Source organism: Salvelinus fontinalis, chromosome 3, assembly GCF_029448725.1.
Source record: "Salvelinus fontinalis isolate EN_2023a chromosome 3, ASM2944872v1, whole genome shotgun sequence".
Classification (NCBI taxonomy): Eukaryota; Metazoa; Chordata; class Actinopteri; order Salmoniformes; family Salmonidae; genus Salvelinus; species Salvelinus fontinalis.
The window spans coordinates 52,602,987-52,630,890 of NC_074667.1; the positions used below are offsets into that span (position 1 = coordinate 52,602,987).

Here is a 27,904-nt window from a genome sequence, read left to right on the forward strand (position 1 = left end):
GCTACAACAGGAGGCAGTGAATGACCATACTGAAAGAAACTACCTCGGTCTTCTAGCTATAGGCTATTTGGTTATTTTATAAGGCTGAAGCGCGTTACTAATTTATATATTAGGTGTGACCATGGTTTGTGAATTGAGCAAACGGTAATGCAGGACGACACAAGCGCCTTGGACATGTATTCTTGCAAAACGCAGGTATTTATTTAATTCTAAAACATGAGTTAAATTGTAATTGTGTGACATGAAGCATGCTATTAAAAACATATCTTATCCAAGTAGGACAACCTTTCCCGTGAAAACAGATTTCACGTTTGTTTGAGATGCGCAGCGCAAGGCATCGACGCAAGGGAGGATGGGGGTTGTAGACGCGCGAGAAAAGGGCAGCTGATGAATTTCAATTGGAATATGGAGCCACATTGGACACGCAGAAGAACAATATCTGGAAATTATAGCGAATGGGCAATTGCTAGGCTACATTGTAACATTTTAGTCAAAGAACATAATCTCGAGGCTTTGATCGGGCAGTCTCCCGTGGCTTTACAACATTGAACAGCACCATGGAGACCTCAGCACACATCAGTCATATTCTCAGGGATGGGATTCTATAGGCTCTATGAACTCTTCGTTGTAACATTATAGGGACGTGTACATCACGGAAAATATTGTAGCCACAATACATGAGTTCATGTCACGTCTTCGTTAATTTGCGATTTCAAATCTTCATCACTGGGTTCCTTTTCAGGCAAGTAACCTTCTGCAATATAATTTTGTAGAATTACTTTACAGCCAAAACGTGCATTCAAAGTCTGTCCTGACGCAATAAAGAAATGCAATACATGCCTTCATCAACCCTACTGTTGGTGTCCATCTGCGTAGGCTATTGTGGTTTTAGCCTATTTAACCGGGTTTAATTGAATGGTAGTGATGGCCATATGTCTCTCGCTGTTAGAATTACAATTTTTAATAAGTAATATATATTTTTTATAATTATACTATTTGACAACCTCACTACTGACACGGTAATGTATTTGTTGCCTTCCCACTGCGTTCTAATCCTGTCTCACATGAAAAACCAAAACATCTGTCTATTTGGGGTTGTGATTACTACTGGTTGTAGCATACCGTACATTTTGACATTTCATCATGACACATTGATGACTTCCCATATCGTGTTGGACACTAAATTGCCAGGAGATTTCAAGATTTTATTCTGAATACTGCAAAATTGTATGTTTGTAGTGTTTTCTGACATACGTGTATCATCTCCTCGAGCTGTTGCTGCATACATGCATAGGATGATATGGAACATACATATACATACAGTAAGTACACAGGGCCCATCAATAGTTAATGCAGTTACAACGTAGAATTTTTACTGCTTGTTTTCCAAAGCAATTTCTTTGTAATCTGTCCCTTTTAGTGTCTAAGACTATCCTACAGATGTTAAGATGGTTACTTTGTTTATCATTTCAGCTTTAACAGTGGAGTTATTAGAGATGATGTCTGTAAGGTGTGCATGTTCCCACACTCATTTAACCAGTGCTGGTATTAACACGTATGAACACATTCTTGAACAAGGATATCTAGAGCTGCCAGGATCTGAGGGACTTGTCCAAATCTGTCCTGGACAGTGCCTCAGGGTAATTCACTGCTGTTGCTTTGGTCTGTCTGAGAAACACTGCTGTTCTCAGAAAGGGATTTTCTACGTTGTTGCCAATGCAGTGTTACATTTTTGGTACGGATCACTTTAGAAGTGATCTTTTTAGCATGGTCTTTGAGTTCATTATGCATGACAATTAGAGGATGTTACAGAACGTGAAGTAAACAATTGTCAGAAAGTCAGTGAATGGCAGACAGTAAACCTTTTTGAGTGCTTGTCTATAGGGGTATGGTTTGTGCACACTATTTTCTTGAAGCCCAAGTTCCAACTGACACGGACTGATAGGATTTGAGCAACTAGCTTGATGTTCCATGAAAGTACTTATAAGCTGCTGGACATAAGGATCTACTCAAGGATCTCCTTGGGTCACACCCAAACTGACCCAGTCTCAGTTGGATAGGTGGAAGTGCACAAAGTGGTATACCTTGTATCATACACATTGTGATGTGTCAAGATTTTTTTGAACCAATATCAAGCGCTGGCGATTACGAGGACAACATTTTTCACTTCAAGGCCTTCTTTGGATTATTATTTTTTAACTGCGTTGTTGAAGGGCTCGTAAGCAAGCATTTCACGGTAAAGTCTATACCCGATGTATTTGGTGCATGTGACATAGCATTTGATTTGGAATACATAGAGATCCCTTCATGTATTATGGATCATGGGAAAACAGTATATTAATTATCTCCCTGGACATAGGGACACGTTCCATACTCTTCTACTTTGAACCTACCAGATATGTAGTAGGGGGAGGAATCACTGGATTGCTTTCTCCTGTACAGTTGTTTCAGATCGACATAGGGAAGCGAGCCATCAAGGGCAGAGGGAAGGGTTTCAAAATGGGAATACTGGGCTTGCCATAGGATTAGCCCCCATGTGCTAAACTACCCAGGGCTGTGCTGATAAGCATGTTATGATCAGTAGTTCAGGGAGGTACAAAGAGTGAGAAGAGATCATATTGGAATGTCACCTGACCCTCCAACCCTCCATAAACCCTCCACAGGATCCAGCTGGTGGCTGGCTGTTCAGGTGCAGCTTGTTGAATGAGGCAGACAGACCAGACCATAATACATCCCGAGGACTGTATTTACTAACAAAATGGCTTCCCTCCTTCTGCTGACTAAAAACATGACTTTTAGTGCACCAATTAGCTCTTTTTGACTTCATGTCTTTTATGATCTTCATTCTTTAGATTAGGAAATAATTATATTGTAGTGATACAGGGAGAACAGCTAGAGCCAGAACAAACATATACCTACTATCTCTTGGAGCCCCTTAACTCACCTATCTCGGGCAAAACCAACATTGGACATTTTGAGGGGTAAGCAAATTAAAATGACTATAGAATTAACTAAATGGAAAACTTATTTTTTGGCAAAAATGCATATGCTAAGATATGTATTTCAAACTCATTTTCAATTGAAGTTCCTTCCCAGTTGTGGGCATTTCCTCAGTTCTCTTGTTAACTTTCTATCCTCCACCCCTTATGTTATGGTAATGGTTTATTCTCCCTAACTGTCTTCTGGGAATAGTGCATACATTACTACACTATTATTATCAGAATTAAGTCAGGTGAAGAAAGTAACGTGAACGAACACAGAGAAAATGTGGCACAGCTACAGAAGAGAGCCGGTATTTTAAAGACATCTGTGTGATACAGCAATGCTTACTTATGAGAGAGATCTCTTCTAAAAAAAGGATGCTGGTCAGAGAATGTTACTTAAAAAAATTGGTTACTTATTAGTGTATATGTAGCATATCTGTTGAAGTGAGTTTGTGTCATTTAACAGTTCATGACAGAAGCAGCCAGCTGCTGTGTAAATAATGGTTGTAGCCACTACCAGGAGTGAGTGTGTCACTGGATCCTACCCTGTCTGTCTGCACTGGAGCCGAGGTCACATTTCAGCTGCTGTTCTGTGTCTGCTTCTAGCATCAACATCATAATAGTATCAAGGTATCGGGTTGCTATGAATAACAAAGGATTTCCCTTTGGCAATGACATACAGAAGTAGCCTATATCACATTATTTAAAGTAGTATGCACTAAATATGCAAATGAATAGGTATTTGGACAGACAATTTGTTAACTGAGCTGTGTATGGGTTTTTGCCTGACCTGCAGTGGTGGGGCTATACAGCTTGTGAATATTATCATATAATAAGCTAAGTTTGTAAGGATACGTGGTGTTGTGAGAGTGAACATGGTAGAGAGAGAGAGAGAGGCCTGCCCTACCCTGCAGCCTTGACCAGCCTTGACCTTGTGTCCATCCCCCTGGAATTAAATATTAAACTCCTGGCTGGTTTGCATGCTGCACAGGGGCTGCCTGCCTGCGCTCACAGTACAGTTCATGTTTTAATCCGCATGTTTCCCTCCACAGCTCATCTTTATCACCATAACCATTGTCTAACTCCTAGCATCTTCCTTTGTTTTGTCCTATATATTTCCTGTAGCCTATAGCCAGGGTTTTTCCTTACCTTTATTACCTTTATTTCCCCCCCCAAAAAATGTACCTCCCCAATTTCGTGGTATCCAATTGGTAGGTATAGTCTTGTCTCATCGCTGCAACTCCCGTACGGACTCAGGAGAGGCGAAGGTCGAGAGCCGTGCGTCCTCCGAAACACAACCCAATCAAGCCGCACTGCTTCTTGGCACAATGCCCATTTAACCCGGAAGTCAGCCACACCAATGTGTCGGAGGAAACACTGTACACCTGGCGAACGTGTCAGGTCAGCGTGTACTGCGCCCGGTCCGCCACAGGAGTCGCTAGTGCGCGATGGGACAACTGTCTAAAAAGTCTACAGAAGTACCAGAGTACCATGTCATTGAGAAAACAGAAAGGTGTCATTGTATTGTTTCGCAAACATTCTTTCTGAATTTAAAAGTATTTGTATTTATTATGGATCCCCATTAGCTGCTGCCAAGGCAAACTAGTAATCATCTAGTTTTTCAAAATCTGTATCTGTAATCTGATTACAATATTTTAGCTTGTAACATCAAATCAAATTGTATTTGTCACAACAGGTGTAGACCTTACAGTGAAATGCTTACTTAACCAACAATGCAGTTTTAAGAAAATACCTCAAAAAACAGAACAAAAAAACAAGTAAGAGAGAAGAATAACAAATATTAAAGAGCAGCAGTAAATAACAATAGCGGGGCTATATACAGGGGGTACCGGGACAGAGTCAATGTCAATGTGCGGGGGCACCGGTGTCGAGGTAATTGAGGTAATATGTACTTATAGGTAGAGTTATTAAAGTGACTATGCATAGATAATAACAGAGAGTAGCAGCAGCGTTCTGGGAGGGAATGCAAAAAGTCTGGGTAGCCATTTGATTAGCTATTCAGGAGTCTTATGGCTTGGGGTAGAAGCTATTTAGCCTCTTGGACCTATTTAGCCTCTTGGACCTAGACTTGGCGCTCCGGTACCGCTTGCCGAGAACAGTCTATGACTAGGGTGGCTGAAGTCCTTGACAATTTTTAGGGCCTTCCTCTGACTCCGCCTGGTATATAGGTCCTGGATGGCAGGAAGCTTGGCCCCAGTGATGTACTGGGCTGTACGCACTACCCTCTGTAGTGCCTTGCGGTCGGAGGCCGAGCAGTTGCCATACCAGGCAGGGATGCAACCCGTCAGGATTCTCTGAGGACCCATGCCAAGTTAACAAACAGATCACTGACCATTTCGAATCCCACCGTACCTTCTCCGCTGTGCAATCCGGGTTTCCGAGCTGGTCACGGGTGCAGCTCAGCCACGCTCAAGGTACTAAACGATATCATAACCACCGTCGATAAAAGACAGTACTGTGTAGCCGTCTTTATCAACCTGGCCAAGGCTTTCGACTCTGTCAATCACCGTATTCTTATCGGCAGACTCAACAGCCTTGGTTTCTCAAATGACTGCCTCGCCTGGTTCACCAACTACTTCTCAGATAGAGTTCAGTGTGTCAAATCGGAGGGCCTGTTGTCCGGACCTCTGGCAGTCTCTATGGGGGTGACACAGGTTCAATTCTTGTGCTAACTCTTTTCTCTGTATATATCAACGATGTCGCTCTTTCTGCGGGTGATTCCCTGATCCACCTCTACGCAGACGACACCATTCTGTATACATCTGGCCCTTCTTTGGACACTGTGTTAACAAACCTACAAACAAGCTTCAATGCCATACAACACTCCTTCCGTGGCCTCCAAATGCTCTGAAACGCTAGTAAAACTAAATGCATGCTTTTCAACCGATCGCTGCCCACACCGCCCGCCCGATTAGCATCACTACTCTGGACGGTTCTGACTTAGAATATGTGGACAACTACAAATACCTAGGTGTCTGGCTAGACTGTAAACTCTCCTTCCAGACTCACATTAAACATCTCCAATCCAAAATTAAATCTAGAATCGGCTTCCTATTTCACAACAAAGCCTCCTTCACTCATGCTGCCAAACATACCCTCGTAAAACGGACTATCCACTGATCCTCGACTTCGGCGATGTCATTTACAAAATAGCCTCCAAAACTCTACTCAGCAAATTGGATGCAGTCTATCACTGTAACGGCTTTCTTCCATAGGTGAAGGAGAGGACCAAAGTGCAGCGCGGCTAGTGTTCAACATGTTTAATAAAAGAACAAGTGAAACACTACAAACAACATACAAAATAACAAAATGTGCAAAAACCGAGACAGACCTATCTGGTGCAGACAACCACAGAGACAGGAAACAAACACCCACAAAATCCCAACACAAAACAAGCCTCCTATATATGATTCTCAATCAGGGACAACGAGTACCATCTGCCTCTGATTGAGAACCATATTAGGCTGGACATAGAAACAGACAAACTAGACACACAACATAGAATTCCCACCCAGCTCACGTCCTGACCAACACTAAACAAGCAAAACACATAATAACTCTGGTCAAGACGTTCCAATCACAGTGCCATGCGTTTTGTCAGCAAAGCCCCATATACCACCCACCCCTGCGACTTGTATGCTCTCGTTGGCTGGTCCTTGCTTCATACTCGTCGCCAAACCCACTGGCTCCAGGTCATCTATAAGTCTTTGCTAGGTAAAGCTCCGCCTTATCTCAGCTCACTGGTCACCATTACAACACCCACCCGTAGCACGCGCTCCAGCAGGTATATCTCACTGGTCACCCCCAAAGCCAACACCTACTTTGGCCGCTTTTCCTTCCAGTTCTCTGCTGCCAATGACTGGAACGAATTGCAAAAATTGCTGAAGTTGGAGACTTATATCTCCCTCACTAACTTTAAGCATCAGTTATCTGAGCAGCTTACCGATCACTGCAGCTGTACACAGCCCATCTGTAAATAGCCTATCCAATCTACCTACCTCATCCCCATATTGTTTTTTTGTTTTTTTTGCTCTTTTGCACACCAGTATTTCTACTTGCACATCATCATCTGCACATCTATCACTCCAGTGTTAATTTGCTAAATTGTAATTACTTCGCTACTATGGCCTATTTGTTGCCTTACCTCCTCACACCATTTGCACACACTGTATATAGTCATTTTCTGTTGTGTTATTGACTGTACATTTGTTTATTCCATGTGTAACTCTGTGTTGTTGTTTTTGTTGCACTGATTGCTTTATCGTGGCCAGGTCGCAGTTGTAAATCAGAACTTGTTCTCAACTGGCCTACCTGGTTAAAAACATTTTTTTTTTAAAGCCAAATATTTTTAGTCTCCAAGGGGAGAATAGGTTTTGTCGTGCCCTCTCCACGACTGTCTTGGTGTGCTTGGACCATGTTAGTTTGTTGGGATATGAATGACAAGGATCTTGGTGTCCACATCAACCTACTCCACTACAGCCCTGTAGATGCAAATGGGGGCGTGCTCAGTCCTCCTTTTTCTGTAGTCTACAATCATTTCCTTTGTCTTGAGCACGTTGAGGAAGAGGTTGTTGTCCTTGCACCACACGGTCAGGTCTCTGACCTCCTCCCTATAGGCTGTCTCATCGTTGTCGGTGATCAGGTCTACCACTTTTGTGTCAACAGCAAATATAATGATGGTGTTGGAGTCGTGCTTGGCCGTGCAGTCATGAGTGAACAGGGAGTACAGGAGGGGGCTGAGCACGCACCACTGAGGGGCCCCCTTTTTGAGGATCAGCGTGGCTGATGTGTTGTTACCTACCCTTACCACCTGGGGGCGGCCTGTCAGGAAGTCCATGATCCAGTTGCAGAGGGAGGTGTTTAGTCCCAGGGTCCTTAGCTTAGTGATGATCTTTGAGGGCACTATGGTGTTGAACGCTGAACTGCAGTCAACAAATAGCATTCACACTAGCATTCACAATAGCATGTCCAGGTGTGAAAGGGCAGTGTGGAGTGCAATAGAGAGTGTATCATCTGTGGATCTGTTGGTGCCATATGCAAATTAGAATCGGTCTAGGGTTTCTGGGATAATGGTGTTGATGTGAGCAATGACCAGCCTTTCAAAGCATTTCATGGCTACAGACGTGAGTGCTACGGGTCGGTACTCATTTAGGCAGGTTACCTTAGTCGCTGTGCCCAAGAACACTATGGTGGTCTGCCTGAAACATGTTGGTATTACAGACTCAGACAGGGAGAGGTTGAAAATGTCAGTGAAAACACTTGCAAGTTGGTCAGCTCATGCTCGGAGTACACGTCCTGGTAATTCGTCTGGCCCTGCAGCCTTGTGAATGTTGACCTGTTTGAAGCTCTTACTCACATTGGCTGTGGAGAGCGTGATCACACGGTCGTCCGGAACAGCTGATGCTCTCATGCATGTTTCAGTGTTACTTGCCTCAAAGCGAGCATATAAGTTATTTAGCTCATCTGGTAGGCTTGTGTCACTGGGCAGCTCTCGGTTTTGCTTACCTTTGTAGTCTGTAATAGTTTGAAAGCCCTTCCACATTCGATGAGCGTTGGAGCCGGTGTAGTACGATTTGATCTTAGTCCTGTATTGAGTCCCGCTCCTTGAAAGCGGCAGCACTACCCTTTTGCTCAGTGCGAATGTTGCCTGTAATCCATGGCTTCTGGTTGGGGAATGTACGTACAGTCACTGTTCGGACAATGTCCTCGATGCACTTATTGATAAAGCCAATGACTGATGTGGTGTACTCCTCAATGCCATTGGAAGAATCCCGGAACATATTCCAGTAGTTCTGTAGTTTAGCATCTGCTTCATCTTACCACTTTTTTTATAGACCGAGTCACTGGTGTTTCCTGCTTTAATTTTTGCTTGTAAGCAGGAATCAGGAGGATATAATTATGGTCAGATTTGCCAAATGGAGGACGATTGAGAGCTGTGTACGCATCTCTGTGTGTGGAGTAAAGGTTGTCTAGAATATTTTCCCCTGTGGTTGCACATTTAACATGCTGATAGAAATTAGGTAAAACTGATTTAAGTTTCCCTGCATTAAAGTCCCCGGCCAATAGGAGCTGTGCCTCTGGATGAGCGTTTTCTTGTTTGCTTATGGCGGTATACAGCTCATTGAGCACGGTTTTAGTGCCAGCATCGGTCTGTGGTGGACAGCTACGAAAAATACAGATGAAAACTCTCTAGGTAGATGGTGTGGTCTACAGCTTATCATGAGAAACTCTACCTCTGGCGAGAAAAACCTTGAGACTTCCTTAGATATCGTGCACCAACTGTTGTTCACATATATGCATAGGCCCCCGCCCCGTTTCTTACAAGAGGCTGCTGTTCTGTCCTGCCAATGGAGTGTATAACCCACCAGCTGTATGTTCTTAATGTCGTCGTTCAGTCACGACTTGGTGAAACAAGTTATTACAGTTTTTAATGTCCCGTTGGTAGGATATATGTGCTTTCAGCTCGTCCCATTTATTTTCCAGCGATTGAACATTAGCTAGTAGGACGGAAGGCAAGGGCAGATTAGCCACTCGTCACCTGATCCTTCTTGCAAGGCACCCTGATCTTTTTCCATGAAATCTCTGTTTCCTTCTCCAGCGAATCACGGGGATCTGGGCCTGGTTGGGTGTCTGTAGTAGTATATCCCTCCCGTCCGACTCATTGAAGAACTCTTCGTCCAGCTTGAGGTGAGCAATTGCAGTTCTGATGTCCAGAAACTCTTTTTGGTCATAAGAGACAGTAGCAGCAACATTATGTACAAAACAACTTACGAACAACGCATTTTTTTTTTTTAAATAGCATGGTTGGTTGGAGCCGATAAGACGGCAGCCCTCCTCTCCGGCGCCATTGTTGTATCAATCATAACTGAATACATTTTGTTTTTTGGTAATCAGATTACATGTAATCAGTTACTCCCCAACCCTTCCTATAGCCTTATCATATTGTTAAAACTCCGTGGTGTCCATTTCATCTAGTTAATCCCTGTTGTTTCTATGATCTGTCTCTCATCAAATTTGGTCTTACTGAGTGTGGATTCTCCTCTAAAACTCCTTTCTTTCCCGTAGGATTCATTCAGGAATGTGATTTTAGTGCTGAGTTATTGTACCTGTGAACAAATGTGTGTTCTCAGAACACATCTGCCATCCTGATGTGTCAGTAGTTACCTCTGACTCACACCATAGGAGTCCTGTTGTGTTTTACCAGACACCCCTGGTCCTCACCCCTCTCATGCCATGTTTCCCTTGATTACTTATGAACTTATCTTGATTATTTATAAACATTCTAAACTGATTGTGGAATGTTGAGATCTAGCTACTCACACTGCCTTGCTGTGCTTTGTGTATTGATTGGTTTGTGTTAAGGAAAATAATCCTAGATGCCTACCTTATGGCTCCAGGCATCAACTCGCCACTTCCCTCCAAGAGAACACCCAGCTGTCCCTGTTGGTAAACCCAGCTGTCCCTGTTGGTAAACCCAGCTGTCCCTGTTGGTAAACCCAGCTGTCCCTGTTGGTAAACCCAGCTGTTCCTGCTGGTAAACCCAACTGTTCCTGTCTGTCTCTCCATTTTTCCTCTCAATCTCTGTCTTGCTCCTTATCCCCATGTTTTTTTAGACTGTTGAATGGCACATTGTTAAGAATTTAGGTCAAATTTTGGTAAACCACCTCCCTTTGGTCAATAACAATGTTCTCTTCAGTGCAGATTAAGTTAAATGAATAAGAATGGAGTGGATTCATGTGATGGGCTGGGTCAGACTGTCAGTGTCAATACACAGTGAATCGTTACTGTGACAGTTGTTTGTTTAAGAGGCTCCTTTGTGTCTCTCAATAGGTCACACAGGGGGAACTTCACACTAGTATGAGCAAACAGGACCGCCTCAATTCCATGACTGGAGCCCATGTGAAATGTGTGAGGTAAACTATATATACAAAAGTATGTGGACACCCCTTCAAATAGTGGATTAAGCTATTTAAGCCACACCCATTGCTGACAGGTGTATAAAATCGAGCACACAGCCATGTAGTCTCCATAGACAAACATTGTCAGTACAATGGCCTTACTGAAGAGCTCAGTGACTTTCAACGTGGGACCGTCATAGCATGCCACCTTTCCAACAAGTTCATTCGTCAAATTTCTGCCCTGCTAGAGCTGCCCCGTTCAACTGTAAGTGTTGTTATTGTGAAGTGTAAACATCTAGGAGAAACATCGGCTCAGCCGCGAATTGGTAGGCCACACAAGCTCACAGAACAGGTCTGCCGGGTGCTGAAGCGATCAGCGTGTAAAAATCGTGCAACGTCTGCACAAGAGCTGTTCGTCGGGAGCTTCATGAAATGGGTTTCCATGGCCGAGCAGCCGCACACAAGCCGCCATTGGACTCTGGAGTGATGAATAACACTTCACCATCTGGCAGTCCGACGGACAAATCTGGGTTTGGTGGATGCCAGGAAAACGCTACCTGCTCCAAGGCGTAGTGCCAACTGTAAAGTTTGGTGGAGGAGGAATAATTGTCTCGGGCTGTTTTTCATGGTTTGGGTTAGGCCCCTTAATTCCAGTGAAGGGAAATCTTAACGCTACTGCATACAATGACATTCTAGAAGATTCTGTGCTTCCAACTTTGTGGCAAGAGTTTGGGGAAGGCCCTTTCCTGTTTCAGCATGACAATGCCCCTGTGCACAAAGCTATAGCCATACAGAAATGGTTTGTCAAGATTGTTGTGGAAGAACTTGACTGGCCTGCACAGAACCCTGACCTCAACCCCATCGAACACCTTTGGGAGGAATTGGAACGCCAACTGCGAGCCAGGCCTAATCTTGTGGCTAAATGGAAGCAAGTCCCCATAGCAATGTTCCAACATCTAGTAGAAAGCCTTCCCAGAAAAGTGGAGGTTGTTATAGCAGCAAAGGGCGGGACCAACTCCATTTTAATGCCAATGATTTTAGAATGAGATGTTTGACGAGCAAGTGTCCACATACTTTTGGACATATAGTGTATGTGAAGCATGGAGTTCTTGTATTGTATGACTGAGGTGGTAGATAAATGTTACATTTTTAACTATGATAATATGGTGCCGTTATCTGTACACATCTTAGAAATGATCAAACCGTAGTCTTACCCCTAGAGGCATTCTGTGATGTTGATGGTGTTTTGTTTAGGAAAGAAGCATTTTATTATTTAGTAGACTGCAAGGAGCTGCCTGTTGTTTATGACTGAGATTCTGGAGTCTCAGCGAGAGATGCTTTGGCACTGAATAGTATCACTTCTGTATGCTCTCTTTGTAACGTAAGGGAATAAGGCCTGATTTGGAACAAAGCTTTCATGGAATTCAGGATAATACCATAAAGTAGAATGATAGGCTACCTCTTGACTTATTTAGACTGAGATGAGCAAGCTTTGGCCAATGCCGGCATGCTTCAAAGCTTCTTGTTGAGATGTCAGATATACACTGTGTATACAAAGTATGTGGACACCCCTTCAAATGAGTGGACTTGACTATTTCAGCCACACCCATTGCTGACAGATGTATAAAATCGAGCACACAGTCATGCAATCTCCATAGACAAACATTGGCATAATAATGGCCTTACTGAAGAGCTCAGTAACTTTCAACTTGGCACTGTCATAGAATGCCACCTTTCCAACAAGTCAGTTAGTCAAATGTCTGCCCTGCTAGAGCTGCCCCAGTCAACTGTAAGCGCTGTTATTGTGAAGTAAAAACGTTTAGGAGCAACAACGGCTGAGCTGCAAAGTGGTAGGCTGACTGCTGACTGCTGAAGCGCGTAAAAATCGTCTGTCCTCGGTTACAACACTCACTACCAAGTTCCAAACTGCATCTGGAAGCCACGTCTGCACAAGAACTGTTCGTTGGGAGCTTCATGAAATGGGTTTCAATGGCCCAGCAGCTGCACACAAGCCTAAGATCACCATGCGTAATGCCAAGCGTCGACTGGAGTGGTGTAAAGCTTGCCGCCATTGGACTCTGGAGCAGTGGAAACACGTTCTCTGGAGTGACTCCATATGAATGCCCATGATTTTGCAATGAGATGTTCGACGAGGAGGTGTCCACGTACTTTTGGTCATGTAGTGTATCTCTGTTAACCCCCTTACAACATCTTTTCCAAAATGATTCTTCAGGACCCACTTGTGAACCATGTTCCTGGGTTTCTGACAAAAAATATTGTTTTTGTTTATTTGGTGAGTTACAAGAAAATCCCAAAGGCTCGCCTCACAACACAAACAAGTTTTGGAGCCACTGTGTGGAGAATGCTGTCACAATATAAAATGTTGGGTCCCTGCTGTCTTCAGTGAATGTGTACAACTGTGCATAAACACAGTATTATTTTGTCTAACTTTCAGGGCAAGGTCATTGCTGTTACTTTTGGTTCATTCTTTTTTTTGTATTACAATTGAGACATTAAACACACACATGGTTTAGGTTTCTCTCCATCTTTTCTTCTCCATACATTATTTATGCTGTTTCGCTCTCACTCGTCTTCTAAGACATTATTGTCAGCGCTAAGAGATACATTTTACCTACAGTAAAGAAAAATATGAACGCAACATGTAAAATGTTGGTCCCATGTTTCACGAGCTGAAATAAAAGATCCCAGAAAATGTCCATATGAACAAAAAGCTTATTTCTCCCAAATGTTGTGCACAAATTAGTTCACATCTGTGTTAGTGTGCATTTCTCCTTTTCCAAGACAATACATCCACCTGACAGGTGTGGCATATCAAGAATCTGATTAGACAGCATAATCTTTACACAGGTGCACCTTGTGCTGGGGACAATAAAAGGCCCCTCTAAAATGTGCAGTTTTGTCACACAACACAATGCCACAGATGTCTCCAATTTTTGAGGGAGCGTGCAATTGGCATGCTGACTGCAGGAATGTCCACCAGAGCTGTTGCCAGATAATTGAATTCAAATTTCTCTACCGTAAGCCGCCTCCCACGTCGTCTTAGAGAATTTGGCAGTACGTCAAACCGGCCTCACAACCGCAGACCACCACGCCAGCCCAGGACCTCCACATCTGGTTTCTTCACCTGCTGTATTGTCTGAGAACAGCCACCCGGACAGTTGCTGAAAGTGTGGGCTTGCACAACCGAATAATTTCTGCACAAACTGTCAGAAACTGTCTCAGGGAAGCTCATCTGCGTGCTCTTTGTCCTCACCAGGGTCTTGACCTGACTGCAGTTTGGTGTCGTAACCAACTTCAGTGGGCGAATGCTCTCCTTCAATGGCCACTGACACGCTGGAGAAGTGTGCTCTTCACAGATGAATCCCGGTTTCAACTGTAGCGGGCAAATGGCCGACAGCGTGTGTGGCGTTGTGTGGGCGATCAGTTTGTTGATGTCAACGTTGTGAATAGAGTGCCCCATGGTGGGGTTATGGTATGGGCAGGCATAAGCTACGGAAAATGAACACAATTGCGTTTTATCAATGGGAATTTGAATGCACAGAGATACCGTGACGAGATCCTGAGGCCCATTGTCGTGGCATTCATCCACAGCCATCCTCCTCATGTTTCAGCATGATAATGCACAGCCCCATGTCGCAGGGATCTGTACACAATTCCTGGAAGCTGAGAATATCCCAGTTCCTCCATGGCCTGCATACTCACCAGAAATGTCTCCCATTGAGCACGTTTGGGATGCTCTGGAACGACGTGTACAACAGCGTGTTCCAGTTCCCCCCCAATATCCCTCAACTTTGTAAAGCCTTTGAAGAGGAGTGGAACAACATTCCACAGGCAACAATCATCAGTGATCAACTCTATGCGAAGGAGATGTGTCGCGCTGCATGAGGCAAATGGTGGTCACAACAGATACTGATTGGTTATCTGATGTATTAAGGTATCTGTGACCAACTGATGCATATCTGTATTCCCAATCATGTGAAATCCATAGATTAGGGGCTAATGAATTTATTTCGATTGACTGATTTCCTTATATGAACTGTAACTCAGTAAAATCCTTTGTTGATTGTTGAATTTATATTTTTGTTTAGTATAGATAGTCAGACAGGCAGTCAGACAGGCAGATCGGCTCCTCCTCGTCCCTACGACAGCAGCACAGCCGTGCTTAAGAAAACCTTTGAATGAACCTGTTAACGTGAAGCCATACAAATTCCAAAAAGCATACTTTTTCAATAATGCACATACAATGGACATAGACAGGCTAGGTCTGATAGTCTGTCACATTCTGTGTTAACTGTAGGCCTATTTGTGTTTAGTCACATTACTTAAAATGTAAATGCTCTGTCTCTTTCTGTTACCACATTGCACTCTCTCAGTAGGTGAGGTTTTGATTCGCTGAGGTTTGAGAAGCACGACCTCACGAATCAGACCACATGGAGGTCAAAGGGCGTCTCCTCACATCCATGGGTGTGGGTTCTCCAGGTGAGTTTTACACCTTCACAAAGAGATGTTGGGGTATTTAGTGATCTCGCGTGGACAGACGCATGTAAGATAGGATGGTATTGTGGTGTCTGTCAACAGACTGGGATGTGCGACTAACAAGGAACTTTGTTCCGTTGTACAGATTTCTTTGTCACCGATAATTTGGACAATTCCCGATTTCGCAGGTATTTGCATCTTTCGAATTTCGGAAGGGCATGGGACATTTGGCCCATAGACCTGCCCAAAACTTGTAGAGAAAGTGGGGTGGAGCAACCGCCTTGCTTCCGCTCTTCGTTGTAGTATGTTTTCTAACTATCAGACATGCTTTTGAGTTATGTACCCAGTAGGTCCCTCAGGTCCTCTGGTACTGGCCTTTTAACTATCCCAAAGCCTAGGACCAAGAGGCATGGAGAGGCAGCTTTTAGTTACTATGTTCCCTGCCTCTGGAATAGCCTGCCAGAGAACCTGAGGGGGGCCGAAATTGTAGACATATATAAAAGGGATCTTAAAACATACTTTTCTAGCTTTGCTTTTCCTTAGGGTGCTTTTTTAGTATTTCAGTTTTTGTAATTGTTTAGTTTTTTCTATCCTCTTAACATAATTATGTTTTTTATTTTCGTTGTTGTTTTGTTTCTGGGGGGGCTAGTTATTTAAAAAAAAATGTTTACCTTTATTTAACTAGGCAAGTCAGTTAATAACAAATTCTTATTTTCAATGACGGCCTAGGAACAGTGGGTTAACTGCCTTGTTCAGGGGCAGAACAACAGATTTTTACCTTGTCAGCTCGGGGATTCGATCTTGCTACCAGTCCAACGCTCTAACCACTAGGCTACCTGCCGGGGGGGGGTTAAGTGCATTGTGTTACATTTATGTCTGAAATCAGCTATATAAATGAAGCTTGATTGTTAACACATCTGCCCCCAGAACTTAATCGAGCATCTGGCACAAGTACGCAATATTTTAGTTCTGGGTTTCTGATATTAGGTACTTAGTAACACCATTGCTGTTACATAGTAATTGTATAATTGTTGTCTTAACTGAACATGTTGACGTGTTTTTTGGTGTGTAGATCAGGACAGCAAGCTGCAAGCTGAGCGTATCTCCGCACTACAGGAGAGAAAGCAAATCCTGGAGGACATCCTCAGCAGCCGAGTGGGAGAGCTGAGACAAGTGTGTCTGCTGGAGGCGGTCAGTTCCTCTCTCCTACCTTTTAACTATTGTAGGTCTCAGGTCAGTTCCTCTCCCCTACCTTTTAACTATTGTAGGTCTCAGGTCAGTTCCTCTCCCCTACCTTTTAACCATTTTCGGGCTCAGGTTAGTTCCTCTCCCCTACCTTTTAACAATTTTCGGGCTCAGGTCAGTTCCTCTCCCATACCTTTTAACCATTTTCAGGCTCAGGTCAGTTCCTCTCCCCTACCTTTTAACTATTGTAGGTCTCAGGTCAGTTCCTCTCCCCTACCTTTTAACCATTTTCGGGCTCAGGTCAGTTCCTCTCCCCTACCTTTTAACCATTTTCAGGCTCAGGTCAGTTCCTCTCCCCTACCTTTTAACCATTTTCAGGCTCAGGTCAGTTCCTCTCCCCTACCTTTTAACCATTTTTGGGCTCAGGTCAGTTCCTCTCTCCTACCTTTAAACTATTGTAGGGCTCAAAGCACGTTAGAGGGAATGGCTCCATACACTCAAGCCATGCTATCGAGACGTGTGCTTTATCAGATTAATGGAAAGCAAGAACCAACGTTAGGTTTGTTTTCTGTATCTGACTCAATACAGAGAAGCTCTCAACCCCTGTAAACCTCAACCACCTGAAATAATAAATCAGGCTCAATGAGTTTGGCTGCACAGATGAAAGAACAATTTTTTGGCAACTTGTTGTTACAAAGCAAAGTTTAAAGAGCAACTGCCCTTAAAAAGCAACTTCTTGTTTAGGAAACAGCCTAAGGGGCATTGAAATGAGTCAGAAACATTTATTCTACTGTCAAAATTGACAAAGTGTAAATAGGATAATTTTGGTCAAAGTCATTCTCGTCAAAAACAGAGTTTTGTGAGACTTGTGGTCGAAATTGCATCACAATGTCCACATGCCCACAGCTGGCAGCACACAAGTAATCAGCATTTCAGAGTGCAGCTGTACGTGACCCAATTGTAATGCTGTGGTAAATTTGGGTTGACTTTGGAAATCCCTATAGGGCTAGTTAGGGACCTTCTGCAAATTACACAATGTACATGGAACAATATGTTAAAATTTCAATGACTTAAAAATCTCAAACCAACGATAAATTGTAGAAATGGATTTACAAATATTGAAAGCATTTAATGAGAACTAAAAGGTGAGCAACAAAATATTGTCTCATTTACAATGTGTAATTTATTGACACCTCCTAACTGGGGGCTATCCAAAGTCAAACCAACTTTGCCACATTCGCACACCAGCCGGCTAAAGCTAATTGCCAAAATAAATTGGCTAACTCTTCCCACCTGCGAACACACACAAGAGACACCCACATCAAAACACACACCTAGACTCCCGAGTGGCGCAGCGGTCTAAGGCACTGCATCTCAGTGCAAGAGGCATCACTGCAGTCTCTGGTTTGAATCCAGGCTTCATCACATCCGGCCATGATTGGCAGTCCTATATGGCGGCGCACAATTGGACCAGGTTTGGCCGGGGTAGGCCCTCATTGTAAATAAGAATTTGTTATTAACTGACTTGCCTAGTTTAAATGAAAAAAAAAACGTTAAGAACTAAACCAACTCACGTTCTAATTCAGTCATGGCCGCGAGCCTTTCTTAATAAACCAAATCTAAAACGAGGTAAAATCAGGAAGTGCAGTCACCCTTTAACATTTTCCCCTTGCAGAGCAGTGTCAGTCAAGAATATGTAGCGAAAGCATATGAATGTTAGCCTGATTTCTCCAGAGACAGAGACCAAAATACTTTACCAGGCACCAAATCCAGCTTTTCACTCACAGCTGTTTCACACATTTCCCCTGATTTTGGTTTAGAATTCAACACAGATGTGTCTCAGTTTCTCTCCAGACTAAGATTATTCATGCATGGAAATGCTCTCTATATACTGTTTAGTGCATTAGATGTGGTGGTTTGATGCACTACCATTCAAATGATACTATTATTGACCAATGTTCATATTATCACAGTAGCATTAGTTCTAGCTAATTTTAATATACACTGTTACAGTCTCCAGCCTGTGTATGATACAAATGTTTATTACGTTTGTTCCTATTGCTATTTGATATATTTAATTACAGACAGTATGAAATTTGACTTGGCATTGGCCGTATGAAAATAGTGGTAAAAAGAAGTATGAAAATATCTGCAGGAACTGACCGGGATGGTCCCACATGCTTTTCCCCTGGAGACAGGAGAGAGAGCTCCTGTTGTACAGCGCAGGGCTGGCCTGGCACATAACAACACCAAGGGAGAGGTCAGAGAACATTCAGAGACTATGACACTGGTCACAGAGGACCTATATGTCTGTTAATACTGGTTATCAACACATCACTGACTAAGTTATTGCTTTGTGCAGGATGAGACAGGTCAGCGAAGGCAGATGAAAACACTCTTCAGTGGTGCTCTGTACAGACACTCGGAGCCAGACAGGAATGTCCCCAACAGCAGGAGGACCGTTCACCGTGGATGCCACACAGGTAAGGTAGTACTGCATACAGCAAGAGTTCCAAGATGTATTAACAGCTATACATAAAGATATTGCACAATGTTACAGTACCATGATATCCACAGAGAAAAGGGTGAACAACGTCTCACCACACATAGAATTGAACTTTTATATGAGCCAGTTTCCTCTCCTTTCCGATGCTGTGATGGCCTGTGTATTTGGTCTCCATTTCCTGCCTGTGTTGTACTGTGTAAAACAACATTTCACTGTACCTATCCAGTATATGTGACAATAAAACAAACTTTATTTATTATGTATTACTGAGGTTGTTGTTGCCTGTGATGACAGGTTGTGTTTGTTTATCTTCCAGAGGACACAGTGATGTCGGAGAGTACTAGCTCCATGTCAGATTCAACGTCCCATGACAATGGTGAGTCAGCCAGAGCTGCAAATGCAATAATAACAACTGAATCTGTAAAAGCTGGTCTGTAAAATCATTGAACAGTTATCTTTGTCTGTTCCACAAATACAGTTGAAGTTGGAAGTTTACATACACTTAGGTTAGAGTCATTAAAACTCGTTTTTCAACCACTCCACAAATTTCTTGTTAACAAACTATAGTTTTGGCAAGTCGGTTAGGACATCTGCTTGGACATTTATTTCCAAACGCCTGAAGGTACCGCATTCATCTGTACAAACAATAGTACGCAACTATAAACACCATGTAGACCACGCAGCCGTCATACCGCTCAGGAAGGAGATGCGTTCTGTGCAAATCAATCCCAGAACAACAGCAAAGGACCTTGTGAAGATGCTGGAGGAAACGGGTACAAAAGCATCTATTTCCACAGTAAAACAAGTCCTATATCGACATAACCTGAAAGGCCGTTCAGCAAGGAAGAAGCCACTGCTCCAAAACTGCCATAAAAAAGCCAGACTATGGTTTGAAACTGCACATGGGGACAAACATTTTACTTTTTGGAGAAATGTCCTCTGGTCTGATGAAACAAAAATAGAACTGTTTGGCCATAATGACCATTGTTATGTTTAGAGGAAGAAGGGGGAGGCTTGCAAGCCGAAGAACACCATCCCCACCGTGAAGCATGTGGGTGGCAGCGCTTTGCTGCAGGAGGGACTGGTGCTCTTCACAAAATAGATGGCATCATGAGGGAGGAATATTATGTGGATATATTGAAGCATCTCAAGACATCAGTCAGGAAGTTAAAGCTTGGTCGCAAATGGGTCTTCCAAATGGACAATGACCCCAAGAATACTTCCAAATTTGTGGCAAAAGGGCTTAAGGACAACAAAGTCAAGGTATTGGAGTGGCCATCACAAGCCCTGACCTCAATCCTATAGAACATTTGTGGGCAGAACTGAAAAGCAAGGAGGCCTACAAACATGACTCAGTTACACCAGCTCTGTAAGAAGGAATGGGCCAACATTTATCCAACTTATTGTGGGAAGCTTGTGGAAGGCTACCTGAAAAAAAGTTAAAACAATTTAAAGGCAATGCTACCAAATACTAATTGAGTGTATGTAAACTTCTGACCCACTGGGAATGCGATGAAAGAAATAAAAGCTGAAATAAATCATTCTCTCTACTATTATTCTGACATTTCACATTCTTAAAATAAAGTGGTGATCCTAACTGACCTTAAACAGGGAATTTTTACTAGGATTAAATGTCAGGAATTGTGAAAAACTGAGTTTAAATCTATTTGGCTGTGGTGTATGTAGACTTCCGACTTCAACTGTATATCAGTTGTGCAAAATATTCTCAAAATGTCTAGGCGGAGTTAGTATCATTACATTATTCTGTGATGCCGCAGAAAAAGAGAGATTGTATTATTTGGTGCTCTTCACATTCATAGTTTATAAATCAGTTACTGGATGACAGATCTTGAAAATGAGAGTCGGCGAAGAATCACATTTCTCCTTGTTAAATTCTGAATTACACGGCTGCTGCCTGATTATGTTCATGAAAGAGAATGACCTGTTTACTGTAATTGCGTGTCAATTGTGAGTTAGTGACTCTAGTTAAGACCAAACCCCATATTCTCCCTCCCTCAGAGGAGTCCTCTCCCAGTGTGGCAGAAGACCACCGCTCCATGTCCCAGCCACGTCTGGGCAGCCTAGACCACCAGGTCTGTCGGAAACTGTCCCCAGTGGAGATATACTATGAAATGAGAACACGCCGTAACTCTGTGACCAGCTCTATCAGGTAATGTCACTGTGTGTGTGTGTGTGTGTGTGTGTGTGTGTGTGTGTACAGTCGTGGCCAAAACTTTTGAGAATGACACAAATATTCATTTTCACAAAGTCTGCTGCCTCAGTTTGTATGATGGCAATTTGCATATACTCCAGAATGTTATGAAGAGTGATCAGATGAATTGAAATGAATTGCAAAGTCCCTCTTTGCCATGCAAAGGAACTGAATCCCCCCAAAACATTTCCACTGCATTTCTGCCCTGCCACAAGAGGACCAGCTGACATCATGTCAGTGATTCTCTCGTTAAGACAGGTGTGAGTGTTGACGAGGACAAGGCTGGAGATCACTCTGTCATGTTGATTGAGTTCGAATAACAGACTGGAAGCTTCAAAAGGAGGGTGGTGCTTGGAATCATTGTTCTTCCTCTGTCATCTATGGTTACCTGCAAGGAAACACGTGCCGTCATCATTGCTTTGCACAAAAAGGGCTTCACAGGCAAGGATATTGCTGCCAGTAAGATTGCACCTAAATCAACCATTTATCGGATCATCAAGAACTTCGAGAGCGGTTCAGTTGTTGTGAAGAAGGCTTCAGGGTGCCCAAGAAAGTCCAGCAAGCGCCAGGACCATCTCCTAAAGTTGATTCAGCTGCGGGATCGGGGCACCACCAGTACAGAGCTTGCTCAGGAATGGCAGCAGGCAGGTGTGAGTGCATCTGCACGCACAGTGAGGCGAAGACTTTTGGAGGATGGCCTGGTGTCAAGAAGGGCAGCAAAGAAGCCACTTCTCTCCAGGCAAAACATCAGGGATAGACTGATATTCTGCAAAAGGTACAGGGATTGGACTGCTGAGAACTGGGGTAAAGTAATTTTCTCTGATGAATCCCCTTTCTGATTGTTTGGGGCATCTGGAAAAAGCTTGTCCGGAGAAGACAAGGTGAGCGCTACCATCAGTCCTGTGTCATGCCAACAGTAAATCATCCTGAGACCATTCATGTGTGGGGTTGCTTGTCAGCCAAGGGAGTGGGCTCACTCACAATTTTGCCTAAGAACACAGCCATGAATAAAGAATGGTACCAACACATCCTCCGAGAGCAACTTCTCCCAACCATCCAGGAACAGTTTGGTGACGAACGATGCCTTTTCCAGCATGATGGAGCACCTTGCCATAAGGCAAAAGTGATAACTAAGTGGCTCGGGGAACAAAACATCAATATTTTGGGTCCATGGCCAGGAAACTCCCCAGACCTTAAGAACCCATTGAGAATTTGTGGTCAATCCTCAAGAGGCGGGTGGACAGACAAAAACCCACAAATTCTGACACACTCCAAGCATTGATTATGCAAGAATGGGCTGCCATCAGTCAGGATGTGGCCCAGACGTTTATTGACAGCATGCCAGGGTGGATTGCAGAGGTCTTGAAAAAGAAGGGTCAACACTGCAAATATTGACTCTTTGCATCAACTTCCTGTAACTGTCAATAAAAGCCTTTGAGACTTATGAAATGCTTGTAATTATACTTCAGTATTACATAGTAACATCTGACAAAAATATCTAAAGACACTGAGGCAGCAGACTTTGTGAAATTTAATATTTGTGTCATTCTCAAAACTTTTGGCCAAGACTGTATATATGTGTAAAGCACTCCTTCTTTTTGTGTCTAATGCTATGTTCTGATGTTTCTCCCTAGCCCTAGTCATTCTCTACCAAGGAGTGCATCTAATGTTGAAGGCAGAAGTGTTCCTGCTTCCCCCCCCCTCGCCCGAACCGCCCCAATCAGTGTTCATGTCAGGTAATATTCCTCCTCTGGTCCAGTGCTTCTGCTTAATGCAGCACATCCACTGCTACCCACCCACTATGATGACAGAGAGGCTTACCGAATGACCAATGAGTGCAGCAGGTAATTAGGCTACAGAACATGCCAGTGATGGCTCTCAAGATTCCAGTCAAGGCTCCCAAGATGATTTTATTTTGTGAGAAATCAGGTGCTTAGTGTTATATTGACTTATATCATGCTCTTTTTTAAAATTTATTTTTGTATTCATAGGTTTGATATGACAAATTCAATCATTTGAAAATCTAAATGTAAAGATAGGTTATTGTCATAATGTAAACACACTATCACAATAAGCCCATCAAATGCTCATCTATCGCTCCTTCAGATCAGATGACTCTGGTGGGATTTCACTAAAGCAGTGGTCTGGCAGCCTGGATGTACCACATATGGAGCCCCTGGCCCAGGAAGGCTCCTCCTCGGAGCGCAGAGGCTGCCCTTACAGCTCCCGTGCCCGGCGGAGCAACAGTTCTGAGGCCCTGCTTGACCGCTCCAGTCTCCCCGAGGACCCAGCCCCCAGGAATGGGATGCCCCCCAGAGGAGGGCCTTACAAGAGCTCTGAGGCCCTCACTGACGGCAAGCTGAGGCACATCCACCTGGGCAGTCCTGAGAGACAGGAGCAGGCCAACCTGCGGCTGTCCATGGGTGGGAGAGTAGAAGCAGCAGAAGGGGGGGGTTACAACGAGCTCCTAATGGATTACATCTGGGGAAAGCAACAGAGGATGCAAGTGCAACACCAGCTGTACCAGTCAACAGGTAGAATCTGGCAGGACATTTCCTCTCCTCGATCGTCCACTGCTGCAGTGCCTCCTCACGCCAATGGCTTCTCCCACTCCCAGGTGCATCTTCCCAGCGCTGCCCCTTCCTACAGTCCCAGAGTGATCCATAGCTCCCAGGCAGAGCATCGCAGAGTCAAAGTCACCCGGACCAAGTCCTGCGGACCCTTCATCCCCCTGCAGCAGGACGCCATCCTGCTCTCTGCCTATGAGTCTCCCCACCCTGCCCCAAGCTCCACTACCTCCTCCATTCCCAACCTGCACCCCTTCCAGACTGAGCTGTCCGGCCCATCATTCAATTGCAGGCCTCCCCAGTTCTCTCTCCCCACCCCTGAGGACTCGACGAGGAGTCTGCATAAAGCCTTGGCGCTGGAGGGTCTCAGAGACTGGTATCTGAGGAACGCCCTCGGCTACCCTACCCCTACATCAAAGGGGCATGATGCAGGGGTCTCCCGTCTCTCACACCCCCACCCTTTGGTGCACCAGGCTCAGTCTATACAAGGTGATCCACTCCATAGGTCCCAGATGTCTCAGTCAGCCAGCTTCCATGGCCACCCACTGCATGGAAGGTGAGTATTTCTCTACTTAGGAATGATTGTTGGTAACATTCACTCAGGTGCACATTAGAGTACTTTTGATCATGTTTGTTTGCTGAGTACTGTAATGATTTGTGCCCTCTCTATGGCAGGTCAATGGAGTTCTCACTCTATCAAGAGCCCATTCATCCTCAGATGCAAGACATGACTCCAAAGGAGCCCAGTGCTGACCCTGGCACTTTGGTCTGATGTAGCTGAATATATATTCAAACACACATGTGCACAGACAGACAGACAGACAGACCCGAACACTGTAAAAGGAGCTGATATAAGGTGACCTCACAAGCTAAAAAAAAACATTACAACCACAGCAGAAAAAGACTGTAAAGCTGTTCTGAATGCCCTCTGTTGAAAATGAGCCCACCAACTTTTGACCACTAGATCGCAAAGTGAGAAATGGATTTGCACTGGAGCTGTCCCAGGAGTCACAGAATATATTGTTATTCTGTAGCTACTGTATACTGTATTGTATTCTATGGTTGGTCAGACCCAAGCCACATGTAACAAACATCCTCCTTGTTTAACCTAACAAATCTCCCAATATATAATTTTTTACAGAATAAAGTATATGTATTCTAAATTACTATTTTGTATCTTGTGAGATATAAAGAATAGTTATATAAAAGAGGTAATTTAGTGTCTTGTGATTTACAAAAATATATAATGAACTCATATCAACTAAAAAGTATTTAAACACATCAGTGAATGTGTAAATTAACCTGTTTGTAAACATGAATATATATGTCTTATCTCTTCATCTGTCCATCAAACATACACATTTCAACCGTGCTTGATATTTCTCATGTTTTTCAAGTGAACACAAATCCTTTCAAAGCTTGGTCTTCAATCAACAAATGAAAGAAATTCCTGTTGTTGCCAAATTGTTGTTTCATGCAAACTCTTTTTTTCTGCATTTCCTAAGAGTCCAACTGCTGAAAGGGCATAATAGTCAAGTTCAGATAAAAACCTGAGGACTTTAGAGGTCTATGACAGTCATTTAATGAACTTTCTATTAATTTCTATTCATTCAGTTGCGTAGCACGTTTTGCTTCAGAGCACTTTATGAACGTCAAAAGCCTTAACCAATTGCAGCAGTGGGATGGAGAAATTGTCCATCCCACCCAATTGTGGAAGTTTTGTGGCTCATTTGGACATTCACGATTAAAGTGATGTAGTGTATAATATTATGTATTTATAAGATTGTAACAACATTATCAACAATAAACCCTATATTTGGATCTGTATGTATCATGATAATAAGCTAGATTTGATTCAAAATTCCTTTATAAACTGATGTCAACTTAATGTCGAGAAATGAAAAAGGGTCTAACTAGAACAGGGCTAGGGGATGGGACTGTTGGCATGAGCAGGCCTTATGTCAGAACTCATAAATGTGGTAGTATGAGATTACGTTTCCGTTGTATCATGTTGTACGCTACTCCTATTGGTGGCACAATGTTATAATGGTAAAAATGATTTAAAGTAATTAATGCCATTCGGATATACCACCGCAATTCAAGAACGGCCCTTTTATAAGCTTCCCATGACATGTGCTTGTTTGTTCTTGTGTATCTTAGGTTCTGTCACGATCGTGTTGACGTGAAAGAGAGGACCAAGGCGCAACATGACTTGAATACATCTTCTTTAATTATAACGACGAAGATGAACACGTAACACTTATACACACTAACAAAAACAACAAACGATCGTAAAACCTAAAACGCAAGTGCACACACAAACTACTTACGTCTACATATACAATGACCCACAAACAGCTAAAGCCTATGGCAGCCTTAAATATGGCTCCCAATTAGAGACAACAGAAATCAGCTGTCTCTAATTGAGAACCCATTCCGGCCACCATAGACTTTCCTAGAAAACTACACACCCATAGACACAGCTAGATACATACATTCAACACAAAACCATAAACTACAACCAACACCCCCTCAACCATATAATACCCCAAAATACACACATACCCCATGTCACACCCTGACCTAACTAAAATAATAAATAAAACAAATAATACTAAGGCCAGGGCGTGACAGGTTCATGATTATACCGTTATAAAAGGGCATCACTAACAACCTGAATGTTAGGAAATGAATACCTCTGGAAAGAAATGTATGAGTAGCTAATAATGCTTATTCATTTTAACTGATTAATGTCATGGCTTCATCTATTGACATGTTTTACAGGTAAAGCTATTCCTTTTATCTCAAGTACCTTTAATGGAATGTTATATTGGTTTTAAATGTTGGTGTTTTCACATTCAATAGTTAGTGTGTGAATTTCTTCAAGCTAGTCTAAACCTGAAACTGATGACCAAACTGCTGTGCATTGGGGGTCGTAAATGTATTTTTCAGGTGATGTACTTATGTCTGTAAAACATAAATGAATATACATTTAGCTAGAAGGAAATTTATCCAGAATATATATTGTATATTTATGAACTTATAACATTTTGTATCTATTTGTGAAATACATCATAAAACTGTCATAAAACCCATTCAGCACCAGACAGAGAAGTGTGGTGTTAACTAACATTTACAAGTGTATTAGTTGTAGCTTTTCGGAGAATGAGCTATGTTGATTGACTGGAATTGTTTGTGATATATTGACTGAAATCCCTATCTGTTTTTCTCCTGATATTTTTTCATCCTATTACAGTATGTCCATATTTCAAAGGGGTGAGTACACTGTACAGTTTATGTTTGAGGAGGATGGGGTACATTCATTGATCTTTTTTAAATAAAGTATCATCATGGTAAATGCAAAATCTTGGACTGGAATCATTTTTAAAAAACTATATTGATTTTCATGTATTTACAGTAATTACTGTGAGGGATTTGCCTCAAATAAAGTATGTATATCATAGGTCATAGATCATTTCATCGGTTCATCCTTATTAGCCTAATTCTAATGACTTTGGCTTTGTTTCAAGAATTTGGCACAATTTGACATATTTAAAACATGTTTAAATAGCTTGCTAGTGTAGCTTATGGTGCTGCCAGCCACACAGCATGTACTGTCCAGTCAAACACTGGCAAAGCTCATGTCATTTTCAGAACGTGTGCTGTGCTTATGGGCAGGCATGCACACGGAGCCAGCTAGTGATGGGCATTCAGCAGCATACCACCCTGCATACCACTGCTGGCTTGCTTCTGAAGCTAAGCAGGGTTGGTCCTGGTCATTCCCTGGATGGGAGACCAGATGCTGCTAGAAGTGGTGTTGGAGGGCCAGTAGGAGGCACTCTTTCCTCTGGTCTAAAAAATATCCCAATGCCCCAGGGCAGTAATTGGGGACACTAACCTGTGTAGGGTGCCATCTTTCGGATGGGATGTTAAATGGGTGTCCTGACTCTCTGAGGTCATTAAAGATCCCATGACACTTATCGTAAGAGTAGGGGTGTTAACCCCTGTGTCCTGGCTAAATTCCCAATCTGGCC

General features: G+C 43.1%; 1 protein-coding gene across 12 annotated transcripts; it reads left to right on the plus strand.

Moving 5' to 3' along the window:
• Nucleotides 1–7: 7 nt before the first annotated feature.
• ccdc120b (coiled-coil domain containing 120b) lies at nt 8–27,235 on the plus strand. 12 transcript variants are annotated; one of them, XM_055917366.1, is made up of 11 exons: nt 8–195; nt 9,604–9,692; nt 10,368–15,403; nt 16,473–16,591; nt 18,741–18,845; nt 18,948–19,068; nt 19,408–19,467; nt 21,111–21,261; nt 22,938–23,039; nt 23,410–24,426; nt 24,546–27,235. In XM_055917366.1, exons 3-11 carry the CDS (start codon nt 15,355–15,357, stop codon nt 24,640–24,642), a joined length of 1,821 nt encoding a protein of 606 aa, XP_055773341.1. In that variant the 5' UTR covers nt 8–195; nt 9,604–9,692; nt 10,368–15,354; the 3' UTR covers nt 24,643–27,235. The 12 variants fall into 12 exon arrangements, with proteins under 12 accessions (XP_055773341.1, XP_055773342.1, XP_055773343.1 ...); XM_055917367.1 differs by having other exon boundaries at nt 10,403–15,403; XM_055917368.1 differs by having other exon boundaries at nt 10,836–15,403.
• The last annotated feature ends 669 nt before the right edge of the window (nt 27,236–27,904 follow it).

Bases quoted from the DNA above. Each gene is read 5' to 3' on its own strand.
- ccdc120b (XM_055917366.1), top strand. From the start codon at position 15,355: ATGGAGGTCAAAGGGCGTCTCCTCACATCCATGGGTGTGGGTTCTCCA. The intron at 23,040-23,409 runs GTAATATTCCTC...TCGCTCCTTCAG, and splicing joins CCAATCAGTGTTCATGTCAG to ATCAGATGACTCTGGTGGGA. The intron at 24,427-24,545 runs GTGAGTATTTCT...TCTCTATGGCAG, and splicing joins GGCCACCCACTGCATGGAAG to GTCAATGGAGTTCTCACTCT.